The sequence below is a fragment of the Microtus oregoni genome, unplaced genomic scaffold (genome assembly GCF_018167655.1).
Source record: "Microtus oregoni isolate MIOR12 unplaced genomic scaffold, Mior012 000012F_ref0000307, whole genome shotgun sequence".
In the NCBI taxonomy this organism is placed as follows: Eukaryota; Metazoa; Chordata; class Mammalia; order Rodentia; family Cricetidae; genus Microtus; species Microtus oregoni.
In genome coordinates this window covers 14,615,894-14,641,225 of record NW_024543071.1, presented here as the reverse complement: position 1 = coordinate 14,641,225, position 25,332 = coordinate 14,615,894, and the positions used below count along the sequence as shown (strand labels likewise).

The 25,332-nt window shown below is 50.5% G+C and overlaps 2 protein-coding genes across 3 annotated transcripts; one reads left to right on the top strand and one right to left on the bottom strand.

Moving 5' to 3' along the window:
• Positions 1–4,725: 4,725 nt before the first annotated feature.
• CUNH10orf95 (chromosome unknown C10orf95 homolog) lies at positions 4,726–5,361 on the bottom strand. Its single transcript, XM_041661292.1, has one exon. It carries the CDS (start codon positions 5,359–5,361, stop codon positions 4,726–4,728), a length of 636 nt encoding a protein of 211 aa, XP_041517226.1.
• Positions 5,362–9,996: 4,635 nt separating this feature from the next.
• Positions 9,997–24,439, top strand: Mfsd13a (major facilitator superfamily domain containing 13A). Of its 2 annotated transcripts, none has more exons than XM_041661536.1 (9): positions 9,997–10,050; positions 15,566–15,808; positions 16,180–16,262; positions 17,112–17,564; positions 17,669–17,792; positions 18,779–18,875; positions 21,067–21,238; positions 21,313–21,506; positions 23,681–24,439. In XM_041661536.1, exons 2-9 carry the CDS (start codon positions 15,641–15,643, stop codon positions 23,938–23,940), a joined length of 1,551 nt encoding a protein of 516 aa, XP_041517470.1. In that variant the 5' UTR covers positions 9,997–10,050; positions 15,566–15,640; the 3' UTR covers positions 23,941–24,439. The 2 variants fall into 2 exon arrangements, with proteins under 2 accessions (XP_041517470.1, XP_041517469.1); XM_041661535.1 differs by having other exon boundaries at positions 21,019–21,238.
• Positions 24,440–25,332: the final 893 nt, after the last annotated feature.

The window sequence follows — 25,332 nt, the reverse complement described above, 5'->3', positions numbered from 1 at the left end:
CAACTTGGGGTATTCTTCTGCTCAAAGGCTTCATGACTTTCTAACAGTCTACCCCACCTCCCTCCCCCCTCTGAGACAAGGCCTTCTATAGCCCAGGATACCTCTCTAGCTAGCCAAGGATCACCTTGAACTACGACCCTTGCTGCCTCCACCTCCCAAGTGTTTACAGACATGCTCCTCTATCCGGCCTGTGTCTGTTCGCTGTCAGTCCTCCAGAATGGTTTCCACGTAGCTTCCAGGGCTGATCTTCCACTGCTGTCTCCATGATGGCCTGCTGCTTCCTCCTGCGGCTGCCAAACTCGCTCTTGCTGTCTCCTGCTAGGCTCTTCTTGGCTGCCTCTTCCCCATCACTCTCTAGCAGAGTTCTATTTGTCTTTTGAAGCCTCTTCCAACTTCCCAACAGTACAGGTTCCTCATGTTCCTATTCAGTGGGTAGATCCACAAGCCCCTTGCCCTGGTATTGTCTAACCCAGGGTTCTGCACGTGACAGTTCCCTCAAGAAACATTCCTTGCATTTTGTGTATGTGTCTTGTGTATGACGAGGAAGTTTGACCTAGAGATTAAAGTCAATAAGATCACATTCTCATTTTATAACCGATATAGGACTGTGTCAGGCTGCTTCCTCGTATGTAAATGGAAATAATAATTATATCCACATCGAAGTTTTGTGAATTGATAAACGCCTGCACGGGGCTTTAGCATAGCACCTGGCACAGAGCAAGCCCTCAGAAGTGTGGGAGACCATGGTTCTTATTCTAGTCCTTTAAAAGATACTTTATTATTTATCTGTTGTGTGTGTGTATATGTGTGTGTGGAGTATGCATGGTACAGCATGCGTGTGGAGGTCAGAAGACAGGGGCGTTGGTTCTCTTCTACCATGTGAGTCTCAGGTACTGAAATCAGTAGTTAAGCTAGGCCTCAATACCTGTACGGGCTGAACCATCTTGCTAGTGCCTTGTTCATTAGGTTTTTCTAAGTAGAATGGGAATTATTCAGTGGGAAGGGCAGTTGTCAAATGGTGTGGGACTTGAAATTTATCTGTCAGGCCTTGCTGTGTGATGGGCTCCACACTGATCCTTGGGCTGAGCGGTGTTAGGGCCAGGAGAGGGCAGCTGTGAGGATCAGGGCTTGGGTGCTCAGGTCCTCCTGGGAGCTGCGAATTCTGTATTTCCACCTACTATGTGACCTTGGATGAGCACCCTCTTGTAAATCTGGAGTCCTGACAGGATGAACATTGAGGCAGGGAGTCTTGAAGAGCAAATGAACTGTAAGATCTCAGGCAGTCTGGGTTTTATGAGTCCTGCGCTTTGCTTTAAAAGTTAAGTTCAAAAAGGAGCTCAAACAAGGAAGTGCTCTGCTCCCTGCAGGACTGGGAGTGGAGTGTGCTGCTGTGAGCTCTGTGAGAAGCAATGTCCTTCTCTGAAACCTGCAATAGGGGTCTTCCCCCTTCAGTATGTGAAGCCCGGAGCAATACAGGGAAACCACAGGGCACCATGTTTACAGGGCAGAGCATCAGCGACTGGCGGGGCGGGTGAAAGACCCAAGAAGAGGGAAAAGGAGCAGACAGAATGCAGAGAACATGTTATGTTGGTGTGGGGCTCACCATTTATTTGAAAACTTCATTTGTTTCAAAGTGTGGTTTGAACTTGGCTATGGAGACACATGCCTTTAATCCCAGTACTCGGAAGCTAGAACTCTCTCTGAGTTCTAGACCAGCTGAGTCCTACATAGGAATTCTAGGCCAGTCAGGGATACACAGTAAGATGCTGTCCTTTAAAAAAAAGTGGGGGAAAGAGCACCCAGGGGACCCAATGCCCTCTTCTGGTATTGGAGGGCACTAGACATACATAAGGTATACAACACACGCACACACACACACACACACAAAATAAAATAAAAGTAGATAAAATCAGAGGCTGGGGATATAGTTTATCAGGTAGGATTGTTTGCTATCAGAGTTTCTAGCTCTAGAATCTACATGGTGGAAGGAGAGAACTGCTTACCAAAAATTGTTCTGACTTCCGTAAGTACGTATGCCATGTGAGTGTATGAATGTAAAAGTAAAAAAATGGGGCCGGGCGGTGGTGGCGCACGCCTTTAATCCCAGCACTTGGGAGGCAGAGGCAGGCGGATCTCTGTGAGTTCGAGACAAGCCTGGTCTACAAGAGCTAGTTCCAGGACAGGCTCCAAAACCACAGAGAAACCCTGTCTCGAAAAAAAAAAAGTAAAAAAATGTTCTATTGTGGAATATTTGTTTAACAAGGCAAAGATGTGTTATATTAGTTTAACTATGTAAAGATGGGTTGCTGTTTTACCTTGTCTGCCTAAGGTACCTGATTGGTCCAGTAAAAAGATGACCGGCCAGTAGTGGGTAGTGGAGGGATAAGTGGGGCTGGCAGGCAGAAAGAGTAAGTAGGAGGAGGACTCTAGGCTCCAGAGAGGAGAGAAAGAACAAGGGAGAAAGAGAAACACCCAGGGCCGTCAGTCACGAGCCAGCCAAGAAGGAAGTGGTGAAAGTAGACATACAGAATGAAAGGTAACAAGCTCCGAGGCAAAACATAAGATGAAAAAGGCTAAATTCAGTTATAAGAGCTAGCGGGAGAAGCATAAGATAAGGCCGAGCATTCATAATTAATATTAAGTCTCCGTGTCATGATTTGGGAGCGGGTTGATGGCCCCAAAGAAAGCCTGCTACAATATCCAGACATGATAAAAAAATAACTTAGTGCCTGAGAGGCAGAAGCAGGCAGATCTCTTGTGGATTCAAGGCCATTTTGGTCTATAAAGCAAATTCTAGGTCAGCTAGGCTATACAATAAGACGCTGTCTCAAAAATAAATAAAAATATGAAAAAATCAGTGACAGTTATATAGAATTTATTTTTGAAACCTCTTTTAACATTATAGTAACATAGCAGGCAGTGGTGTTGCACACCTTTAATCCCAGCACTCTGGGGGCAGAGTCAGTTTATTCATTGTGAGTGTGTGTGTGTGTGTGTACCAACAGGGCCTGAGTTACAACTTCAACACCCACGTAAAAAGCCAGGCATACTGGTCATGCCTATCCCCCCAGCACTGGGGTGTGGAAAGAGGAAGATGGTTGGCTCCTACTAGTTCTAGCATAGTGGTAAGCCCCAGGTTCCAGTGAGAAACCCTGTTTCAAAAAACAAGGGGGGTGGGGACCCACCTGGCAGCCAACAACTGTTTAACTCCAAGATCTGATAGCCTCACACAGACATATATGCAGGCAAAACACCAATGCACATAAATCAAAATAAGCTAATTTAAAAAAAAGTGGGCTGCCGGGCAATGGTGGCGCACGCCTTTAATCCCAGCATTCGGGAGGCAGAGGCAGGTGGATCTCTGTGAGTTCGAGACCAGCCTGGTCTACAGAGTTAGTTCCAGCACAGGCTCCAAAGCCACAGAGAAATCCTGTCTCGAAAAACCAAAACAAAAAACAAACAAAAAAAAAAACCAAACCAAACAAAACAAAAAAAAAACAAAGTGGGCTGAGGAGTGGGGCCTCCTCGGACACCTACAACCTACACTGATATGCATACATAATCCACAAACACACAGACAGACACACACCTGATAAGGTTTTGCAGTCTTACTATGTAGCCCTGGCTCTAGTTTGGAACTTACAGAGATCAAGATCTGTAAACCTCTGCTTCTGAGTGCCAGGATTAAAGGTTTCTCCATTCAAGCCCATCAACACCACTACTAAAATACTGCATTAAAAGCATGCGCCGCCGCCACCCAGCCCCCAGCTCCATTTCTGAGGGAAAAAAACTAGTAAAGTGTGGTCCCATTATATACGGGGACCCCCAAGTAGGCTGAGACAGGAAAACTGCTGCCAGTTTGAGGTCAGCCAGGGTTAAATAATAGCAAGACCTTCTTTATTATGAAACTAAAGAATGTTAGCAAGAATTGGGATAAACCCGGCGTGGTGATACAAGCCTTTAATCCCAGCATTTGGAGGCAGAGGCAGGCGGATCTCTGTGAGTTCGAGGCCAGCCTGGTCTACAAAGCAAGTTCCAGGACATCTAAAGGCGGTTATACAAAGAAACCCTATCTCAAAAATAAAATAAAATCAAAACAATAAATAATAAAAAGGGTAAAAGAATGAATGAGATTCCTCTGAACATCTAGGTAAGCTAATTTTATATGTTTTACAGATGTGATAGTTGAGGGGCCCAGAGAGGACACATGGCTAGGAAAACGTCAGAAGCAGCTCTAAACCTAGCTCACAAGTGACATTTTCCAGTTACTCCCACACTTCAAAACCACCCTAGGTCTGGAGAGTGAGTCCAGGAAGATGAGTCTAGAAGATCATCGAGTGTGCACTGCAGAGATGCTGTTGAAGCCCCAGACACGCAGAGAGGCTGGCAAAATGCCAACTTCTTAACAGTTAAAAGGAGTCGGACTGTGAGGCAGGCAGATGTCTGTGAGTTTGAGGCCAGCCTGGTCTACAGAGCGAGTTCCAGGGCAGCCAAGACTACACAAAGAAACCCTGTCTTGAAAAAGAAACCAACAAAAAACTATCTCGCAGTGAACACTAGACAAGCTGGAAGAGGAGGGCAAGCGGGGCCCACACAGCCGGCTAAGGGCGGAGAGAAGCATCTAGGTGCTGCTTTCACCCCAAGACCTTCTCTCCTTTCCCGCACCGTCGAGCGGGTTTCACTCAAGAGAAACCATACTCGGGGCCGGCAGGCGCGCAGGCGCGCTCAGCGCAGACCTTGCTTCTTCTTGGGGCGGCCACGCTGCACCGCCTCGGGAGCGGCCCGGCTGTCCCCGCCGTCCCCGCCGTCCCCACCGCCTGCCGGCCGGCGCACTACACGCCTCGCCACCTGGTACTCGGGCTCGCCCACGCGCGGCGCGGCCTGCAGCAAGAACTGGCTGCCGCGCCGGGTGACGCGTACGTCGGTGCGTGGGTAGGTGCCGTACACGCGCCGCAGCTCGCGGCGCACCGCGTCTGGCAGCGGCAGGGGCCGTCCCCGCGTGCGCTCCACGCATCCCCAGCGCAGCCGCAGCTGCAGGCTGCCGCCCTCAGGCCACTGTCCCCAGCCCTCGGCGTCGGGCGCGGGCTGGGATGGTGCTGACGCGCCGGCCGCGGGGAACGACGGGCCAAGGGTCGCGGCACACGGCCGCGGGAAGAACCACCAGGGCGGCGTGGAGGCCAGGGTCGCACGGTAGAAGCAGTGGAATTCACGCGGGGCCGCGCTCAGCCCGGCCGGCCGGCTGCAGAAGTTGTGGGTCTGGATGGGCGGCAGCAGCAGGGGAGCGGGCAGGTAGGTGTAGGTGAGGGACTGCAGCCGAGGCCAGATGCCCTCCTCAGGCGGCAGGCAGACGTAGGAGTACATGACCTGAACCTCAGGAGGCAAGCATTTTTACTGGGTCCAGACCTGTGGATGGTGGATAGATACGCAATTCTTTTTTGTTTGCTTCTTTGTTTTTCGAGACAGGGTTTCTCAGTGTAGCTTTGAAGCCTGCCCTGGAACTTGCTCTTTAGACCCAGGCTGGCCTCGAACTCACACAGATCCTGCTGCCTCTACCAACCGAGTGCTGGAATTAAAGGTGTGCCGTCCGGCTGGGTACACAATTCTTAACCACCACAAGTTGCTGGACCCGGGCTCTGGTTCATGGCCTGGGTCTTGCGTGTCTGACTGATGGCCTTCAGCAACCTTTCCTGAGTCAGGCATTCAGCCCCCCACCTTCTCATCCGGGAATGTAGATCTGTTAATAGAGTGTCTAACATGCCCAAAGCCCAGGGTACAATCCCACCAGATCCAGCCTGTAGTCCCAGGACTCTTGGAGTAGAGGCAGGAAGACCAGGAATTCAGGGTCAACCTGTTAGAGAGCAGCCTGGGCTACGAGAGACCCTGTCCCCAAACAAGCAACCCCTCAGGTACCCAGGCTTTTCAAGCCCTCAGCCCCTGGTATGATTTCCCTTTAACTCTTCCCATTCACTTGCCTCCTTCAGCCTAGTGGGATTTTTCTCCAGCCTTTGGCAGAGCCAGAACAGTCCAGGACAGAGCTTCTCTCCACCACTTTACAGTTGCATTCTTCCCTTACATGCCTGCTTTAGCCTCACCTCCCTGTTACTAGGCAAAGAGAAACACCTTGAGCTGGCTGGGAGCCAGCCAGTGTGTAGACTGAGCAGGAACTAGGGCCCAGTGACCCCAAGCAAAAGGCAGTAGCCTGAGCTTACACATGCACTCCTCAGAACATTGGACGCTTCCACCCCTTTTTAATAAAGTCCCAGCACCTGCGAGATGGTCCACAGCCCCCTGCAACTCCAGGTTTAGGGAATCTGGCCTCCGAGGATTCCTATGTGCACGTATCACACAAATTTGTGCAAGCAAACTCATAACCTGAATAAAATAATAATCTTCTCTTTTTTTATTTTTTTTAATATTTATTTATTTATTATGTATACAATATTCTGTGTGTGTGTCCGCAGGCCAGAAGAGGGCACTAAATCTCATTACAGATGGTTGTGAGCCACCATATGGTTGCTGGGAATTGAACTCATGACCTTTGGAAGAGCAGGCAATGCTCTTAACCACTGAGCCATCTCTCCAGCCCTAAAATAATAATCTTAAGAGAGTACTCTAGACTACATATGAATCCAATGTAATTATGAGAACTTCAAACATGGAAGAGGTGGGCCAGAGTCATACTGATGCCTGCCAGAAAAGACTTTTCCCACCAGAAAGAGAGAGATGAGAGATTCAAGCACAGAAGCCTGCAGAAGGGAAGAGTCAAGCCAACACCTTCCTTTTAGCCAGTAGGACCCATTTCAGACTTTCCGTCTCCACAGCTGGTAAATTTTCAGTTTGTCACACCCAAGAGGACTCCTACTTCTAGAACCTGCTGTTTATATAACTTTGTCCCTCTGTAACCAGCACCTGAGGACTAGTCAAGGTTATCCATGGGCTGATCTCATGCCAGCCTAGACATGAGTGACAGGCCCCATGGACTGGTCAGCTTTACCTGTGTGTACTTCCTCAGGAGAGTCTCGTTTTACCTGGTTGGTGGACGGATACACGTCAGACCAAGTTCAAGCCGAGACTGAGAAGGTGCAGACCCTGAATTTTAGTACGGGTGCCTTTGTGCTTGCTGCTCTGAGGTTTTAGGCTCAATGAGGGAAATAGGGGTCAAGTTGTGAGTCAGGGTTTATTCACTCTGGCTCTAGAAATATCCCTCATGTTTCGGGGATGTACACTTTCCTCTTTTAGAAATATTTATTCATTGGGGCTGGAGAGATGGTTCAGAGGTCAAGAGCACTGACTGCTCTTCCAGACAGTGCTCTTCTAGAGGTCCCAGCAACTACATGATGGCTCAACTATCTATAATGAGATCTGGTGCTCTCTTCTGGCCTGAAAGCATACATGCAGGCAGAACACTGTATACATAATAAATACAACTTTAAACAATGTAGTAATGGGGCAGCGGGGCTGCGTTCCCAGCACCCCGGCCACCTGCTCGGCTAGCTTATGCTCCGAAATAACAACACACAAACTGTATTCATTTAAACACTGCTTGGCCCATTCTCTTCTAGGCTAATTCTCACATATTAATTTAGCCCATTTCTAATCATCTGTGTTGCGCCCCTAGGTGCGCTTACCGGGAAGATTCTAGCCTATGTCCATCCTGGGTCGGAGCTTCATAGCGTGCATCTGCCCAGGAGCGAGGAGCATGGCGTCTCTCTCAGGCATCTGCTGCAGAGAGGAGAGCTGTCAAGACTGAGCTCACTTCCTCTTCCTCCCAGCGTCCTGTTCTGCCTACTCCTCCCACCTATCTTTCAACCAATAAAATGGGCCAAGGCAGTTCCTTTATTAGCCAATGACCTTCCTCCATCAAAACAATGTTTATTCAGGGCTGGAGAGATGGCTCTGAGGTTAAGAACATTAGCTGCTCTTCCAGAGACCCAAATTCAATTCCCAGAACCCACATATGGCTCACAACCATCTGCAGTGAGATCTGGTGCCCTCTTCTGGCCTGTAGGCATATATGTGGGCAGAATACTGTACACATAATAAATAAATCTTTTAAAAATGTTTATTTATTTAATTTTATGCATATATGTGTGTTTTCCAGAGTCTGTGACTACACCATGTGTGTGCAGAAGTCCTTCAGACGAAGGGTTCACTCCCCTGGGACTGGAGTTACCTATGGATGGTTGTGAACTGTCATGTAGGTGCTGGGATTGAACTTGGGTCCTCTGGAAGAATAGGCAATGCTCTTAACCTCTGATCCATCTCTCCGGCCCCTTTTCTTTTTGAAACAGCGTCTAGCTGTGCAGTTCTGGTTGACCTGAAGTGATGTGGAATTCCCCTCTCTCTGCTGTAAATACCATTGGTAATAAAGAAACTGTCTTGGGCCTGTTATTCAGAATCCTTTTCTATCTAATTCTTCTTTTAATTTTTTTTAAAACAGTTTTTTTTTTTTTTTGGTTTTTTCGAGACAGGGTTTCTCTGTGGCTTTGGAGCCTGTCCTGGAACTAGCTCTGTAGACCAGGCTGGCCTCGAGCTCACAGAGATCCGCCTGCCTCTGCCTCCCGAGTGCTGTGATTAAAGGCGTGCGCCACCACCGCCCAGCCATTAAAACAGTTTTTTTCTCAGCCGGGCAGTGGTGGCGCACGCCTTTAATCCCAGCACTTGGGAGACAGAGGCAGGTGGATCTCTGTGAGTTTGGGGCCAGCCTAGTCTATAAAAGCTAGTTCCGGGGCTGGAGAGATGGCTCATAGGTTAAAAGCATTGACTGCTCTTCCAGAGGTCATGAGTTCAGCTCCCAGCAACCACTTGGTGCCTCACAACCATCTGTAATGAGATCTGGTGCCCTCTTCTGGCGTTCAGGCAAACATGTAGACAGAACACTACATATAATAAATAAAATAAATTAAAAAAAAATAATAAAGCTAGTTCCAGGACAGGCTCCAAAGCTACAGAGAAATCAGGTCTCAGAAAAAAACAAAAACAAAACAAACAGTTTTTTTCTCATTTTACATGCCAATCCCAGTTCCTTCTCCCTCCCCTCCCCTCCTCCCTCTCCCCCCACCTTCCACCCACCTCACGCCCCCATCCACTCCCCAGAGAGGGTAAGGCTTCCCGTGGGGAGTCAACAAAGTCAGGCACGTCACTTTGAGACAGGACCAAGCCCCACGTCAATATACCTAGGCTGAGTATAGTATCCCCCCAAAGAGAATGGGCTCCAGAAAGACAGTTCAAGCACTAGAGACAAGTCCTGGTTCCACTGCCAGGCCCCACAGTCTACCCCAGCCACACAACTGTCACCCACATTCAGAGGACCTAGTTTGGTCCTATACAGGTTCCCCGCTGTCAGTACGGAGTCAGTGAGCTCCCACTAGCTCAGGCCAGCTGTTTCTGTGGGTATCCCCATCACGGTCTTGACTCCTTTGCTCGTGTTATCACTCCTTCTTCTCTTCACTGGACTCTGGGAGGTCGGCCCGGAGCTAGCTGTGGATCTCATTACCTCTACGAAGAGGTCGGGCTGCGTGCTTGTGGCTTGAAGGTCCAGTGCCTGTGTCTGATATTCCCTGGCTGCTGTGATCCGAATCCTCATACCCACAGCTCGAGCAGTACTTCGTTCTCACAGGGCTCACAATCCAGCCTTAGATAGTCCCTCATCAGGAATGTCTGCCTCAGCTGGCGGTGCTAAACGTTTGCTCATCCTCTTTGGACTGGGAACAGGGTAGGGGAAGAGAGCATCCCCAAGAGAAACTTGATTTGAGCTGAAATAACAGGTAAAAGAGAGGGGATAAGTCGGTCAGGAGTCCAGGCAACCTGTTTGCTGATGCCCACTTTCTTTTGGGTCCCTAAGGGCAAGAGCCCATGACAAACATGGAAGCAACAGCCTCAGGCGCCGTCACCTGCCCGGACTGCGGTCGGGCGAGCAGCGCGGAGCCAATCGCTGGGAAGGGGCGGGAGGAGAGACCCGGCAAGCCCGGGGCTGCTAGCGCGCAGGCGCACTGGCTGGCACCTGGCTCCCGGCAGCCGCGGAATTAGGCATCCCCTGCCAGGATTGCGGTGAGCTGCTGGCCCGCGGCCGGGAAGAGGGGGCAGGAACCTACCGGACCTACAAACGACAAGCCCGAGGGTGGGGCGGGGATGCTTTGCGGTGTGAGAGTCTTTGGGACAATTTGCGGGGTTCCTTGCGGAATCAGATTGTGGATTGGGAAATTCTGGGGTCAGGAGGAGTTGTGTTCAAGGGGTAAGCGTAGAATCCCTGCAGAAACTGTTGGGGTAAGGAGAGGGGATGCAATGTCCAGGGTGTCCCCAGAAGAATCTGAGTTCGTGGATGCGATGGTTCAGGCCGGGATCCACACACTGACCTGATGGACCTTAACCCTGGTGGCACATTTGGGAAGCCTGAAAAAATTATGGTGGGCATCACCTCCAGAGACCCCAATTTAGTGGTCTGGGTAAGGCCTTGGTGTTTGAGAATCAAAAATCAGGTGATTTTAACGTGCAAACATAACGAAAACCACTACACGTATTTCTGAGTAAAAACTTCCCGGTTGATGCCCAGTTCCTCAGGGACTTAAGTGTTCTGTGATTCTGAGGTGAATCGGTGACTTTTGTGCCAGGATAGAATTCTGTGAAGGAGGGAGAAAGTCCCTCTCCAATGGGTGGAAGCCCCATTTCCCGCCCGAGGAGTGTCAACCTGTTATTATGGGGGAGAGAACAGGGCCCTTCTGCAGCTCTCCTAGGGCTTCCCTGGCCGGGCTGTGAAGATGCCAAACACGTGTGAAACAAGGAGATAGCAATCCAGTCAGCTGCTCGCCGAGAAAATGGCATGCCTCCTGTTTGCTTTGCTATTATGCCTCAAACTTCCACCTGTTCATCTGATAGTCCTTCCAGGACAGGCAGGAAATAGATTTGCTCTCTGCGCTCCACAGATGTGGGGATAAACTCCGACGTCTAGTTGGTGATAATATTCAGCCTTGACCTAGTACAGCGAATACCACCTTACTTAGTAGCTTCTCCCCACCCCCCTGCTGTGGTCACTACAGACTAAGGCCAGAACTTCCCAGAGAAGCCACAGCCACCCTCCTGTCCACATTCCAGGCCCAGCCTGGTTTCCTCCCCCAATTCCATTAGGGACCCCTACCTGGGCTCACCAGGGCTTGCTGGGAGTTGCGGTCTTTCCTGTTCTTTATCTCCCAGGAACCTTGGAGCGTGAACTGCCAGGGGAGGGATTGGCCAGTCACCAGAGGGCTTCTAAAACAGAAATGCTTCCGTGGTCTCTTAGGGTACTCGGTTGGTGCCATCATCTTGATAGAATCTTTTGGAGGCTTACCAAAGGCCTTCTATCTCGTCTGGCCTCTTTTACTGCCGGGACCATGTTCGGCCCATATTGTTTTCTTAGCATGGTGTTGTGCCCTTGGAGAAAGTGTAAAAAATGTTTCAACTCTCCCCTCTGTATAGCTGCAGCCTTGGTCCGCATGTATCTCTCAGAGGGACAGTGCCTGCTCCAGGTTGCTGTTTTTCCAGTTCCCATAGCCAGCCACAACACCCAGTGTGGGCTCTGGGAGTTTTCCAGTGACTGCCCTCTCTAAGGCAGAGGACACCCGCATCCACCTTTTAGGGACAATGGACTAAGCAGGCATTAATTGAGCACTTGCTGTGTGGTAGAGGAGCTTGGGAGGACCACGATGAGATTGGCCTAGCCTTGCCCTTAAGGAGCTTGTGGGCTGGGGGAGATAAGGAACCCGAGGTACTTGAAAAGGTGGCTGAGCCTGGAGGTGAAGACCTGGCCTGGGCACTGGCTGAGCAGGATTCCGCCAGACTGTGGAAGGGGTGCTTGGTGACGTGAGAAGTGTTGAGGTCTGAAGTCAAAACCGATTTTGAGCCGTGTCTCCGGCACCTTGTAGCTTGTGACTGTGGGCCGATTATTTAACCTCGGACTTCAGAGCCTTGGTTGCTTCTATAAAATGTGGATGGGAATAGTAACTGCCCTGCGAAGGAGTCGCTGTAGTGGATGTGGAAGCCAGGCCCGTCCTAAATGTCCGGACACATGGGAAGGCAGGGGATGCTGCAGGCAGCGAGATGCATCCATGCTGAATACTGCAACGCAGCTCAGCTGGGTGTGGGGGTATAAACCTGTTATCCAGCACGGGAGAAGCTGAGGCAGGAGGATTGCCACAAGTTTGAGGCCAGCCAGGACAGCACAGGTTACATAGTGAAATCCTACCTCAAATAAACAACAAAAAAGACTTTAGTTACATACTTGTCAGAGGGATGCCTAACTGGTCCCTAACTGAATTTTTTAAAAAAGAAAACATTTTATGTATGTATGTGTCTGTGTGTGTGTGTGTGTGTGTGTGTGTGTGTGTATATATATATATATATATATATATATATATATATATATATGTTGTTGGTTGTTTTACTCTTTTGGGTCTTTGGGGGCCCATCACTCAGTTCCCAAATAAATCACACACGAAGTCTTTGTAATGGTCTGTCCTGTCCTGTTAAGAGACAAGCCCTGCCAACTCCCCCCTCCACACACACACACCACCCACTGAGGCAGGCAGATCATCCTTCTTTCCTGCAATTCGAGCCCATTCTTTCTGGCTCTCTCCCAAAGAGGTAGCTGCTGCCATGGCTCCTCTCCTCTCCCCCTACTCTCTCTTCCTCCCCCCCCCGTTTCTTTCCTTGTCCCCCTTCTCCCTCTCTCTCCCCTTCCCTTCCATAACCCACTAAATAAATATCCAACCTCACTCTGTATAGCGTGCCTATCCGTCTGTCTTTTACCTGCCTGCTGCAGCTCCTCATGAGACTGGCTACTCTGGCTCTCTGTCTCTCACCTGTTGTTTGCCATCATGCCTGTCTCAAGAACATTTTGTTGTTATTGTTGTCAAGATTTATTTAGCTTGGTGATGGTGGTGCACGCCCTTAATCCCAGCACTCGGGAGACAGAGGCAGGTGGATCCCTGTGAGTTCGAGGCCAACGTGGTCTTCAGAGTGAATTCTAGGATAACTATGGCTGTTACAGAGAAATCCTGTCTCGAAACCCCCTCCCACAAAAAAAGATTGATTCAGTTTTACCTGTATGTGTGTTGCCTGAGTGTATGTATGTGTACCATCTACATGCAGGAACCATGAGGTCATAGGGCAGTAGGTCCTCTGGAACTGGAGCTGGCGTGTGGATCTGGAAACTAAACTGGGTCTCATACAAGAACAATGATGCTCCTAACCACTGAGCTATTCCTCCAGCACCTCCCTCACCTTCCATCTTTATACGGGTCCCGTGGATCAAGCACAGGTCTCAGTGCTGGCACAGCAAGTGTTTTTAAACCCTAAACCATGTCCCCAGCTCCCAGCTGATTTTAAAGGTCACGAACCCGGCCAGAGCTGTTGTTTATGGAGCCTCCTCCGTGTCCTAGGCTCTAAGCTTGCTGCTTGTTTTCTGTTCATTTTGCATTTAGACCCCACTTTAAAGGAGTTGGTATCAACTTCCCCGCTGGCCCAAGGCCACCCACTAGGCCATTCTCAGGATGGGGCCTCCAGCTCTTGTGCAAGGGTGTGGTGAGCCTGGTCGCAGGTTACAGTCACAGGATCTGCAGGCTTATGCACCTAGAACAATGTGGGCTCCGTGCTATCCTTGGGGCCTCTGCTGGCTTGTGGAGTGGGTTGAGGGTGGGAAGACCAGAGGAGGAAGGCTGTTTGCTGATGGAGGAGTGGAATCTGGAGGGGAATCAGGGAAAGCTCCGACACACCCACTGTCTTCCTCCACCTGAGGTCTGTGACTTGTGGGGGGGGTGGAGGGATGTTCCCCGGAGTTCCTTCTGTGTGTTCTTGTTTGCGGGCTTCCTCTCTGACTCTCCTGTGTCTATGTTTTTCCTCTACTTCCCTTACTTCAGAAAGCACCCTGAGTTCTAGGATATTCTACCAGCTCTGACCCAATCTTCTTTAAGAAAATGCTAAATTTGGGAGTAGAGGCAGACAGGTCTGGGAGTTCCAGGCCGTCCTGATCTGAAGTTCCACTGTCTCGAGATAGCAAAGGCCTATTTTTGAGCATCTGCCTGTGCCTGGTGTGGTACTCAGGGTGTCCTGAGTATTAGTTTAAGGTTTGCTGTAGTCTGGTAAGGACAGCTCTTATTTGCCCATCCTGCAGATGAGCAAGTCGAGGCGCAGTAGTAGTAAATGACTAAATTTACTCAGTAGTAGTAAATCTAGTAGACTAGATTCACCTGTAGGAGGATGTAGTGATTTGAACCCTTTCCCTTCTAAGGGCAAAAATCACCAGCCTTTGAGGTCTTCTAGCCTGGCCTCAGCATGGGTTCAGGGAGGTCCTCCTCCGGTGACAAGAGCCAGTCATTGAGTAGGAGTGGCCTTTGGCAAAGGCTGTGTTTTGAGAGGGACAAAGTTACTGTTCTATTGCTGGGCAGAGACACCATGACCAAGGTGACTCTTATGAAAGAAAACATTTCACTAAGGTTTGCTTACCATTTCAGAGGCTTAGTCCATGGTCACTGTGGTAGGGAGCATGGCAGCACACAGCCAGGCACAGAGCAGTAGCTAAGGGCTACAGTCTGATCCCCAGGCAGAGGAAGAGCCTAGGCATGGCTTGGGCTTGGGAAAACTCAAAGCCCACCCTCAGTGACACACTCCCTCAACAAGGCAACACCTCCTAATCCTTTTAATCCTTTCAAACAGTTCCACTCCCTGGGGACTAAGCATTCAAAAATAGGAGCCTATGAGGGGCATTCTTATTCAGACCGCCACAGTGCCGGGGACCTAAGTTATGGATAGTAATAGAAGTGATAGTTTGTGTTGTGCTCCCAAAGGTCCTGAAGCCACATTTTCTGTGCTATGTGTGTATTTGTGTGGTCCGGGCAGTGGTGGCACACGCTTTTAATCCCAGCACTTGGGAGGCAGAGGCAGGTGGATCTCTGAGTTCAAGACCAGCCTAGTCTATAAAGTGAGCTCCAAGATGGCCAAGGCTACAAAGAGAAATCCTGTGTTGAAAAACTAAAACAAAACAAAACAAAAAAGGTGTGTGTGAGTGAGTGTGTCTCTGTGTATGAGTGTGTGTCTGTCTCTCTGTGTATGCGCATGGGTGTATTGAAACAAAATCTCACTATGTAGAGGAGAGGAACTAAGGTTACCTTGACGATGCTATGAGCACACTGCCCAAACCCACCGTGGTCGTGTCTAGACAGTAGCAGGTGTACAGTGGGCTGAGCAGCAGCCCCATAACGTGAGCAGACCCAGGACTTGGATGCCCACTTTCTCTTCCCATGGCCTTCTCAGTTTCCTGGACCAGCTCCAGAGTGGTGGCCTCTGGCCTGGATTGTTTCTGCCCTGCTTCACTGGGAATTCCCCAGCTTTGTTTTAGATGCAAATTCCTCACAAAGGAAACGAGTTTAAGAAAAAAAATTTTTCGGTGTCAGGGCTTAAACCCAGGAGCTGCCGAGCTACAGATCCAGCCTAGGATGAGTTATTTTATCTTATGGGTCGTTAAACGATTCAGAGGGCTAGACTGGAGAAGGAGTTTTTCCTGATCCTTATTTCTGACTGGCTTCTTCTTCCCCAGAGACGAGCATGATCCCACTGCCATTGTCTGTAAGCCCTCCTCCGTGCTCCTGGGGCTGAGGCTTGGCCAGCAGCCATGAGACTAGACTGGCCCCAAGCCTGGCTGTTGGGCCTGCCCACAGCCGTGGTGTATGGTTCCTTGGCCCTCTTCACCTCCGTCCTGCATAACGTGTTCCTGCTGTACTACGTGGACACGTTTGTCTCGGTGTATAAGATCAACAAACTGTCCTTCTGGATTGGAGAGGTAGGCCAAGCATGGCGCAGCCTGTTGGGGAGGAGACTAGACATCGGGTTTCCAGGCAGACAGAGGAGCTGGGTTCTGTCCTAGTGTTAGGCACTTGGGGCAGGCTGTGTTGTTCAGCAGGACTCAGCCAGAAAAGCTGGCAGGGTCTTAATGGCTCTTCAAGAGAATTCTAGCTCCTGACCGCTGCCTTAGGTGTCCACAGTTGTATATTCATAATGTAGCCAAATGCTTATCTGCTGGATATACTTACCAGCCAGGAGAGGGGCTTTGCCACTGGAAGCGCTGCCATCTTTGGGGAAAGTGCAGAGACTAGAGTAGGGAAGCCTGTGCTGTTGTGGGTGCAGCCCACCTTCCCTTCTCTCTGCTTGCAGGCTGTATTCCTCCTCTGGAACAGCTTCAACGACCCCCTCTTTGGCTGGCTCAGTGACCACAAGTTCCTCAGCTCCCAGCCCTGGTGTGTGTCTTCCAGACGGCGCGTCACAGCCCCAACCCTACCCTGATGTTCCCCAAGCTGGAGCACTGTTCACAACTGGGGTGGGAAACGGAAGGGACACCGGTTGTGGTATGAGGATGGCTGGGCCAGGGGGAGGGGTCGACCCTAGTGACATGTGTAGCAACGAATAATAAAAGCCTAGAGTCAGAAATTGGGGTTCAACCCGAAAACCATAAAAGCAAGACAGTTAAGCCACAAGAAAAGTCTGCCCTCTACCAAGGCTGGGTGACCACAAGCTAAACAGACTAAGCCTCTCTCTCCTCCCATTTTACATTCCCTCTAGTGCTGAAATTAAAGGTGTGTGACTCCCTAGGACTGGGATTAAAGGTGTGAGCCGCCACCACCTGGATTTGTTTCTGCTTTGGTCTTGTGTAGCCCAGGGTGGCCTTGAGCTCACAGAGATCCACCTGCCTCTGTCTCCCAAATTCAGGGATTAAGGGTGTGTGTCACCATTGTCTGTCGTCTAGTGACTTTAGCTTTGCCTCTGGTCTTCAGGCAAGATTTCTCAATCAAAATACAAATCATATGGCTCATGACACTGCCGTTTCTAAAGCACTTCCTTACCACCACCAGCCTGAGAATCAGTATCTCATGGCTCTTTGGTCATCAGCCATGACAGGCTGGGGACAGACAATGGGCTGAGGAGGAGGTGGATGACTGGGAAGCTGTGCTTCTTAAGTCTCAAGTCGGGCTTGGGGTGTATCTTGGTGTGAATTCTTCCATTCCATCTCCTGGGCCCAGCCAGGGGAGCTGAGCTAGGGTCTGCTCAGGCCCAAAGGTTCCTTCCTAACGCCTTCTTCCCTCTGACAGGTCGGGAGCCGGGCTCTCCTCCAGAGACGTGGTGCTGACCCGGGTGAGGGCTCTGAGCTGGCACGGGCCCTTGTTGGCATTGTCATTCCTGGCCTTCTGGGTGCCCTGGGCCCCTGCTGGCTTGCAGTTCTTACTGTGCTTGTGTCTCTATGATGGCTTCCTGACCCTCGTGGACCTCCACCACCACGCCTTGCTGGCCGACCTGGCTCTCTCCGCCCACGACCGCACCCACCTCAACTTTTACTGCTCCCTCTTCAGTGCGGCTGGCTCCATGTCTGTCTTTGCCTCCTACGCCTTTTGGAACAAGGAGGACTTCTCCTCCTTCCGTGCCTTCTGTGTGGTACTAGCTGCTGGCTCTGGCCTGGGCTTCCTGGGGGCCACACAATTGTTGAGGCGGCGGATTGAGACCACCAGAAGGGACAGGGGGTACTCAGCCATGGTCGTGGATAGCGGGTGAGTCACCAGCCTTTGCTCCCTAGGGTCAGAGTCTGATTTTAACACTCGGTCCCCTGGCCCACTCTGGGCTAACCCTGCCGTCTCCTCCCCTCTGCCCACAGCGTATGTGAGGAAGAGCCTCTGGTGGGTGGTGAGGAAGCAGGCAGCATTACCTTGGGCCAGTACCTCCGGCAACTGGCACGCCACCAAAACTTCCTGTGGTTCGTGGGCATGGACCTGGTACAGGTATGGGAGCTGTTCCCTCACCCCTCCTTCAAGGGTACTTCGAGATGGAAATGGAGGAGCCCTCCTTGGGTTTGATGGTAGGAAGGTTGGGGAGTTAGGAGACCTAGGTTCTAGCACTTTCTGTGCTCCTTAGTCACCCCCTTGTGTGATTGCCCCCCATTCCCATAGTGCTGAGCCCAGGGCCTTGGATGTTCTTAGGTAATGACTCTACCACTGAGCTGCAGCCCTGCCTCTCTGTGTGATCTGAGGCAGTAGGTCTCAGCTTCTGAGGCTAATCCTGTCTTCATAATGTAAAGACTCAGATATACACACACACATCTATCTATCTATCTATCTATCTATCTATCTATCTATCTATCTTTGGTTTTTCAAGACAGGGTTTCTCTGTGTAGCTCTGTCTGTCCTGGAACTCACTGTGTAGGCCAGATTGGCCTTGAACTCACAGAGATCCACCTGCCTCTGCTTCCCAAGTGCTGGGATTAAAGACGGGTCCATCACCATCCAGCAAAACTTGTATTTTTAAAATACATTTTAAACACAAAAATATATTCATTATCTTTATACCATGAAAACTTAAAAATTGTTCTAGTTGCTATCTAACCACGCCTTCAAACTTTTAGTAAAATTAGGTAGGCCACAAGGAATGTCACTTAGGTTTGTTCTGGTAAGTTCCATGTTTGGTAGCATGGGGAGAGAGGCCAGTGCTCACCCTTGCTCAGAGGCTGGGGCTGCTGTCCGCCTGCTGGCTGTGCCCCGGTGAACTCCCACTATTATGTTCACCCTGAGGCCCAGCGCTGCTGCCCCCTGCTGGCCGTGGCCATGAATTCCCACCGTTCTGTGCACACTTGGCCCTGAGGCCCAGCGCTGCTGCCCCCTGCTGGCCCTGGTCATGAACTCCCACCCTTCGGTGCACTCTTGGCCCTGAGGCCCAGCGCTGCTGCCCCCTGCTGGCCCCGGCCTTAAACTCCCACCCTTCTGCCCCGCAGGTGTTTCACTGCCATTTCAACAGTAACTTCTTCCCTCTCTTCCTGGAGCACTTGTTGTCTGACCACATCTCCCTCTCGACAGGCTCCTTCCTGTTGGGTAAGTGAGGCCAGCAGCTTGCACATCCTGCTCCCAGTTCTGTTTCCCTGGGTGGAGGTCTAGTGGTCCTCACCTTAGTCCTCATGATGACGGTGTACCCACGGGACGTGATGCAGGGCATTGCCAGTGTACCGTTTGCTGAGCGGGCTTGGGTTTGTTCTTCAGTCTTTCTGAGCTACATTTGTTTTCTTTCTTTCTTTCTTACTTTCTGTCTTTCTTTCTTTCTTTTTTAAACACGGTTTCTCTGTATAGCTTTGACTGTTTTGGAACTAGCTCTGTAGACCAGGCTGGCCTAGAACTCACAGAGATCCACCTGACTCTGCCTCCTGAGAGCTGGGATTACAGGTGTGTGCCACCACCACCCAGGCAAAAAAATTATTTGAAGGAAGAAAAAAGAGATAAGTTAAAGTATATGAGAGGGGTTTGGGGTGTGGAACCTGTGTGAGGCTCTGCTGGACTACATTACCCAGCACCACATAAACATGGCATGATGGTACACAGCCGGAATTGACGTACTCAGGAGGTAGGAGGATCAGTTCAAGGTCAGCCTAAGCTACACAGCAAGGTATATGCTAGCCTGGGCTACATGAAACTCTGTGTCAAAGCAATTAAAGTAAAAAGAGGTTAAGCAAGGCAGTGCAGGCCTTTAATCCCAGCTCTCGGGAGGAAGAGACAGGCTGATTTCTGAGAGTTTGAGGCCAGTATGGTCTATATTATGTGTTTAGTTACAGGCTAGCTGGGGCTATATAGTGAATTCCTATCTCAAAACAAAAACAAAATAAAATAGGTTGGGTGTAATGGCACATGCCTTTAATCCTAGCACTTTGGTGGATCTCTGAGTTTGAAACCAGCCTGCTCTACGTAGAGAGTTCAAGGACAGCCAGGACTACACAGAGAGAATCTGTCTCAAAAATAAAAAATAAAGCTGGGTATGGTGGTTAGGACTATAATCCCAACACTCAGGAGATGAAGGCAGGAGGATGGCCAGGACTGTAACCCCAACACTCAGGAGATGAAGGCAGGAGGATCAAGAGTTCAAGACCATCTGGAGCTGCATGGCACTAAATTCAAAAGCTAGAAGAAAATAAAGTGCACGGAAGTCTGTCTATGAGCCCTGTGCAGATGCAATGCCATTTATATGAAGGGAGTCTGTCTGTCTATGAGCCCTGTGCAGATACAGTGCCGTTTATATGAAGGGAGTCTGTCTGTCTATGAGCCCTGTGCAGATACAGTGCCGTTTATATGAAGGGAGTCTGTCTGTCTATGAGCCCTGTGCAGAGACAGTGCCGTTTATATGAAGGGATTCTGTCTGTCTATGAGCCCTGTGCAGATGCAGTGCCGTTTATATGAAGGGAGTCTGTCTGTCTATGAGCCCTGTGCAGAGACAGTGCCGTTTATATGAAGGGATTCTGTCTGTCTATGAGCCCTGTGCAGAGACAGTGCCGTTTATATGAAGGGATTCTGTCTGTCTATGAGCCCTGTGCAGATGCAGTGCCGTTTATATGAAAGGAGTAAGTCTGTCTATGAGCCCTGTGCAGATACAGTGCTGTTTATATGAAGGGAGTCTATCTGTCTATGAGCCCTGTGCAGAGACAGTGCCGTTTATATGAAGGGAGTCTGTCTGTCTATGAGCCCTGTGCAGAGACAGTGCCGTTTATATGAAGGGAGTCTGTCTGTCTATGAGCCCTGTGCAGAGACAGTGCCGTTTATATGAAGGGAGTCTGTCTGTCTATGAGCCCTGTGCAGATGCAGTGCCGTTTATATGAAGGGCTGGCAAATCTGCAGATTTTGCTGTGCATGAAGGGTACTGGAGTCAACCAATTAAATCCCGAGGGGCTGTAATACCTACCTCGAAGGGCTTGGGCGTGAAGAGTAGGCAGGGCGGTGGCTCAGCAGTTAGCACCGGTTGCTCTTCTGAGGGCCCAAGTTTGATTTCCATTTACCCACAAGGTGGCTCACAGTTCCAGGGGACCCAATGGCCTCTTCTGGCCTCTGCACAGATATACATGCAGTCAAAACATGCATCCGCATTAAATAAAAATTAAGATATGATACTAAAGCGTGAAGAGTGCAAGGCACTTTTGGTAGACAGTTAATGCAAATCGATTCTGATTGTTCCGATGTCGGCTGCCGACCACCGCAGAGGCTGTGGCATTGCTCCTGAAGAGGCGGGACCCTCTTCCCTCCCCAGGCATCTCCTATGTTGCTCCTCATCTCAACAATCTCTACTTCCTGCCCCTGTGCCGGCGCTGGGGTGTCTACGCCGTGGTGCGGGGCCTCTTCCTGCTCAAGCTGGGCCTTAGCCTCCTCATGCTGCTGGCTGGCCCTGATCGCCCCGGCCTGCTTTGCTTCTTCATTGCCAGGTATGCCCTGATCACCCTTGCCCCCACACCTCTGCGTCCACCCCCCTCACTCTTGCTCCTCTCTCCATGGGCAGCAACCGTGTTTTCACTGAGGGCACCTGTAAGCTGCTGACCCTTGTGGTCACTGACCTAGTGGATGAGGACCTGGTGCTGAACCACCGGAAACAGGCAGCCTCGGCTCTCCTCTTCGGTATGGTTGCCCTGGTGACCAAACCTGGCCAGACCTTTGCCCCACTGCTGGGCACCTGGCTCCTCTGCTTCTACACAGGTGAGGCTCCTTGTCCAATGAGCTCTGGTTCTGGTGAGGGAGGCAGAAGGGCTGTGCCCAGGCCTTCACTGCCTGGGGTTGATGACCCTCGTTGGCACACCCTTCACATTCTCAGACGTTCATTGATTCCCCCAACAAATCAGCACAGACTTCTGTATAGGCTGGCTCCCGTATGTAAGGGAGGTAACAGTGGTAAGACAGACAATATCTTGGCTGTTGTGGAGCTTAAATTCTAGACAGGGCAGAGTAATTAAGCCTTTAATCTCGGCGCTTGGGAGGCAGAGGCAGATGGGTCTCTGAGGCTAACCTGGTCTACAGAGTGAGCTCCAGGACAGCCTGGAGAGAGAAACCCTGTCTTGAAAAAAACAATTCTAGGGCTGGAGAGATGTCTCAATGGTTAAGAGCTTGCCTGCTCTTCCAAAAGTCCTGAGTTCAATTCCCGGCAACCACATGGTGGCTCACAACCATCTGTAGTGAGGTCTGGTGCCCTCTTCTGGCCTGCAGACATACACACAGATAGAATACTGTATACATAATAAATAAATAAAAATAAAAGAAAAAAAAACAATTCTAGACAGGGAGAGGGGTGGACAGGGTGTCGCATGGATTGGATTTTCAGTGTGGAGTTTCAGGCCAAGAGGCGACATGGTCTGATTGACGTTTTGAAGTTCACTGTCGCTGCCCTGAGGAGTACATACAGCCCAGAGTGGTCAGTAACACGGAGACGTTAAGGAGACGGCAGAGGCTATGGAAGTGTGGACCAGGGAGGTGGCAGGTGGGGCACTGTGGAGCTGAAGTGGCACCTAAGGACAGGTGTGAGGGAGGGACAGCTGAGGACCAACAGATACGGCAGCGACGCTCAGGAGAAGGGAAGAGTGTGAGACACAGCGGGATTGGGCGAATATTAAGAGAGGTTTGAGGCCAGCCTGGCCTCATAGTGCGCTCCAGGTCAGCCAGGGCTACATAGGGAAACCTTGTCTTAAAAAGCAAAGCAGACAGGAAAAGATCTATGGTGGGAACGGGCCAGATGGCACACACCTCTAATGGCAGCAGAGTCACCCTCGACACACGCCTCTAATGGCAGCAGAGGGGTCACCCTCAGCTACATGCCGACTCCGAGAACAGCACAGGCGCCTGAGACTGGCTTTTTGTTTCTCAGGAAACAGACGGTGCTGGGGATGTAGCTCAGCTGGAGAGCACTTGCCTAGTATGCACGGAGCCAGAGCCGGAGTTTGACTCCTAAAACCCCACAAACTCGCTGTGGTGATGGACACCTGTAATCCAAGCACTCAGGGAGTGGAGGCAGGAGGATGAGAAGCTCAAGGCCATTCTTGACCATATAAGGAGTTTAGGGCTAGTCTGGGCTAGATACCCCAACAAGATGAGGAGGAGGAGGAGAAGGGAAGGAGGACAAGGAAAGGAAGAAGAAGCCCTGCATGATGGCACTTGCCTTTAATCCCAACATGTCAGAGGCAGGAAGTGAATTCTGTGTATTCAAGGCCAATTTGGTCTCCATAGCAAGTTCCAGAACAGCCAGGATTACTTAGACCCTGTTTCAAAAAAAGAAAAAAACAAAACAAAAAAAAAATAAAATAAAAAATAAAATATAGCTGGATAGGTGGTTAGGAATTGTGGCGTATACCTATACCTATAATCCCAGCTACTTGTTAAGGCTAAAGCAGGAAACTACAAGACTGAAATCACTGTTTAATTTTTGTTTTTTTCCCGAGACAGGATTTCTCTGTGCTGCCCTGGCTGTCCTAGACACTTTGGTTTTTTTTTTTTTTAAATATTTATTTATTTTGTATACAATATTCTTTGTGCGTGTATGCCTGATCGCTAGAAGAGGGCACCAGACCTCATTACAGATGGTTGTGAGCCACCATGTGGTTGCTGGGAATTGAACTCAGGACCTTTGGAAGAGCAGGCAATGCTCTTAACCTCTGAGCCATCTCTCCAGCCCCCGTCCTAGACACTTTGTAGACCAGGCTGGCCTTGAACTCACAGAGCCTCTGCCTCCTGAGTGCTGGGATTAAAGGCCGTACCACCACTGCCCAGCTTGTTTTAACTTTTTAAGTGTGGTTTAGGACACTTACCTGTACTGCCTGAGATGCCTGTGGACTTTGGAGGTGCAGCTGGGCTGACCACGGTCCTTCTGTGTGTTCTCACCGTAGGTCATGACCTTTTTCAGCAGTCCCCAGTGATCGTGGGGAGTGTCCAGCCGAGGCCAGAGCCCCCAGCCCCGGCCCCAGCACAGGCTGCGACACTCCGCCAGGGCTGCTTCTACCTGCTAGTGCTGGTGCCCATCACCTGCGCGCTGCTGCAGCTCTTCACCTGGTCCCAGTTCACGCTGCACGGGAGACGCCTCCGCATGGTCAAGGCCCAGCGCCAGAACCTGGCACAGATCCGAACGCTGGACATTAAGATGGTGTGAGAGCGGTTGCAAAGCCACTCTGCTGAGGTCCTTGCCCCAGTCTCAGCAGGAACCTCTCCTGCCAGCCAGTATCCTACTTCACCTTCGCTGGGTGCAGCTCAGAGAGCAGGTGGCTGGGGCCGCTCCTGGGGAGGTCTGCCCTTCACTAGCTGGCTGATTGAGCTTGGGCAAGGGCTGGATTGTATGTGCTCAGGAACTGAGGCTCCTGTGGGGCAAGAAGGAAGGAGGACCGGAAAGGGCAGGGGGAGTGTGGTGCACAAGGAGGTGCTGGGGTCCTGGAGCTGGAGCTGGCAACTTGGTGGGTTCAGGAACTTCTGAGATTGTAACTCCTTTTGCCCACTCAGGCGAAGCTGACTGAAGTGCTCCTTGCGTCTCCTCGTGTCATTTCTCCGAGGCTTCTCTGCTTCAGTCGGAAGTAGCATGGCCTCTGTGCTGTGGGCTCCCCAAAGCCCAGCAGGCCTCCAAACTCTAAAGTTTCCAGTAAAGCCAGTCATTCCCACTCCTGAGGTCTGTGCCCTGTGTGTGGGGAGCAGGCGCACAGTGTTGGTGGGGGCTGGGAAGTACCCCACGAGCATTTTCCTAGCTATACTGGGACGGAAATGCAAATTATGAGCTGGACCTGGTGATTTGTGCCTGATTTGTGCCAGTGTTTGGAAGGCTGAGGCAAGATTGCCTCAAGTTCAAAGCTAGCCTTAAAAAAAAAAAAAAAAACCAAAACACTCCCACCACCACCAAATCAGCCCAGCAGACTGCTGGGTGATCAGGCCTGGAGCCAGTTACCTCCGTTGTGGTTCCCACACACCATTGCGGACAGTTGTCAGAAAGGAGCTGCTGCCAGGCCAGGGGCTCGCCACCCTGAACTCACCTGAAGAGCTTCTGAAATACCCTGCCTGAGTTTTCGCCCAGATTCAGACTGGGTCTGGACTGGCCATGGGAGCATTTGTGTGATGCAAACCTCTGGGGGTGATTTTCCTCACTGTAGGACCGTTGCAAACTGGTTAGCAGTGTCCTGGGCCTCCTCTACCTACCAGCTATCAATAGCATCCCCAGTCTCCAGCTGTGATCACTGAACAAGTCCAGATGTTTCTAGATGTGTCCCATGGGCAGACTGATCCTAAAGGGAACCTTCTGCTCTAGGCCAGTGGTTCTGAGGGTCTGCACAGGGGATCAAACTAGGCACACAGCCCAGCCAACAGTCACTCTCTCAAGATTATTTTCGCTTATGTGTATTTTTGTGGTTCTGACAGTCTTTCTGATATGGATGATAAAGCAGCCATACCTTATACTTATTGGGGGAGAGTAAACATTTGTTAGGTATCTGCCAATTTTCTTTCAGATACAGGTTTAAATTATTTATAGTTTTTTGAGTGTAGCCCTAGCTGTCCTGGAACT

Excerpts from the sequence above, each read along its gene's own strand:
- CUNH10orf95 (XM_041661292.1), bottom strand. The coding sequence starts at position 5,361 with ATGTACTCCTACGTCTGCCTGCCGCCTGAGGAGGGCATCTGGCCTCGG.
- Mfsd13a (XM_041661535.1), top strand. The coding sequence starts at position 15,641 with ATGAGACTAGACTGGCCCCAAGCCTGGCTGTTGGGCCTGCCCACAGCC. Across the intron at positions 15,809-16,179 it reads TGTCCTTCTGGATTGGAGAG|GCTGTATTCCTCCTCTGGAA; the intron begins GTAGGCCAAGCA and ends CTCTGCTTGCAG. Across the intron at positions 16,263-17,111 it reads TTCCTCAGCTCCCAGCCCTG|GTCGGGAGCCGGGCTCTCCT; the intron begins GTGTGTGTCTTC and ends TCCCTCTGACAG.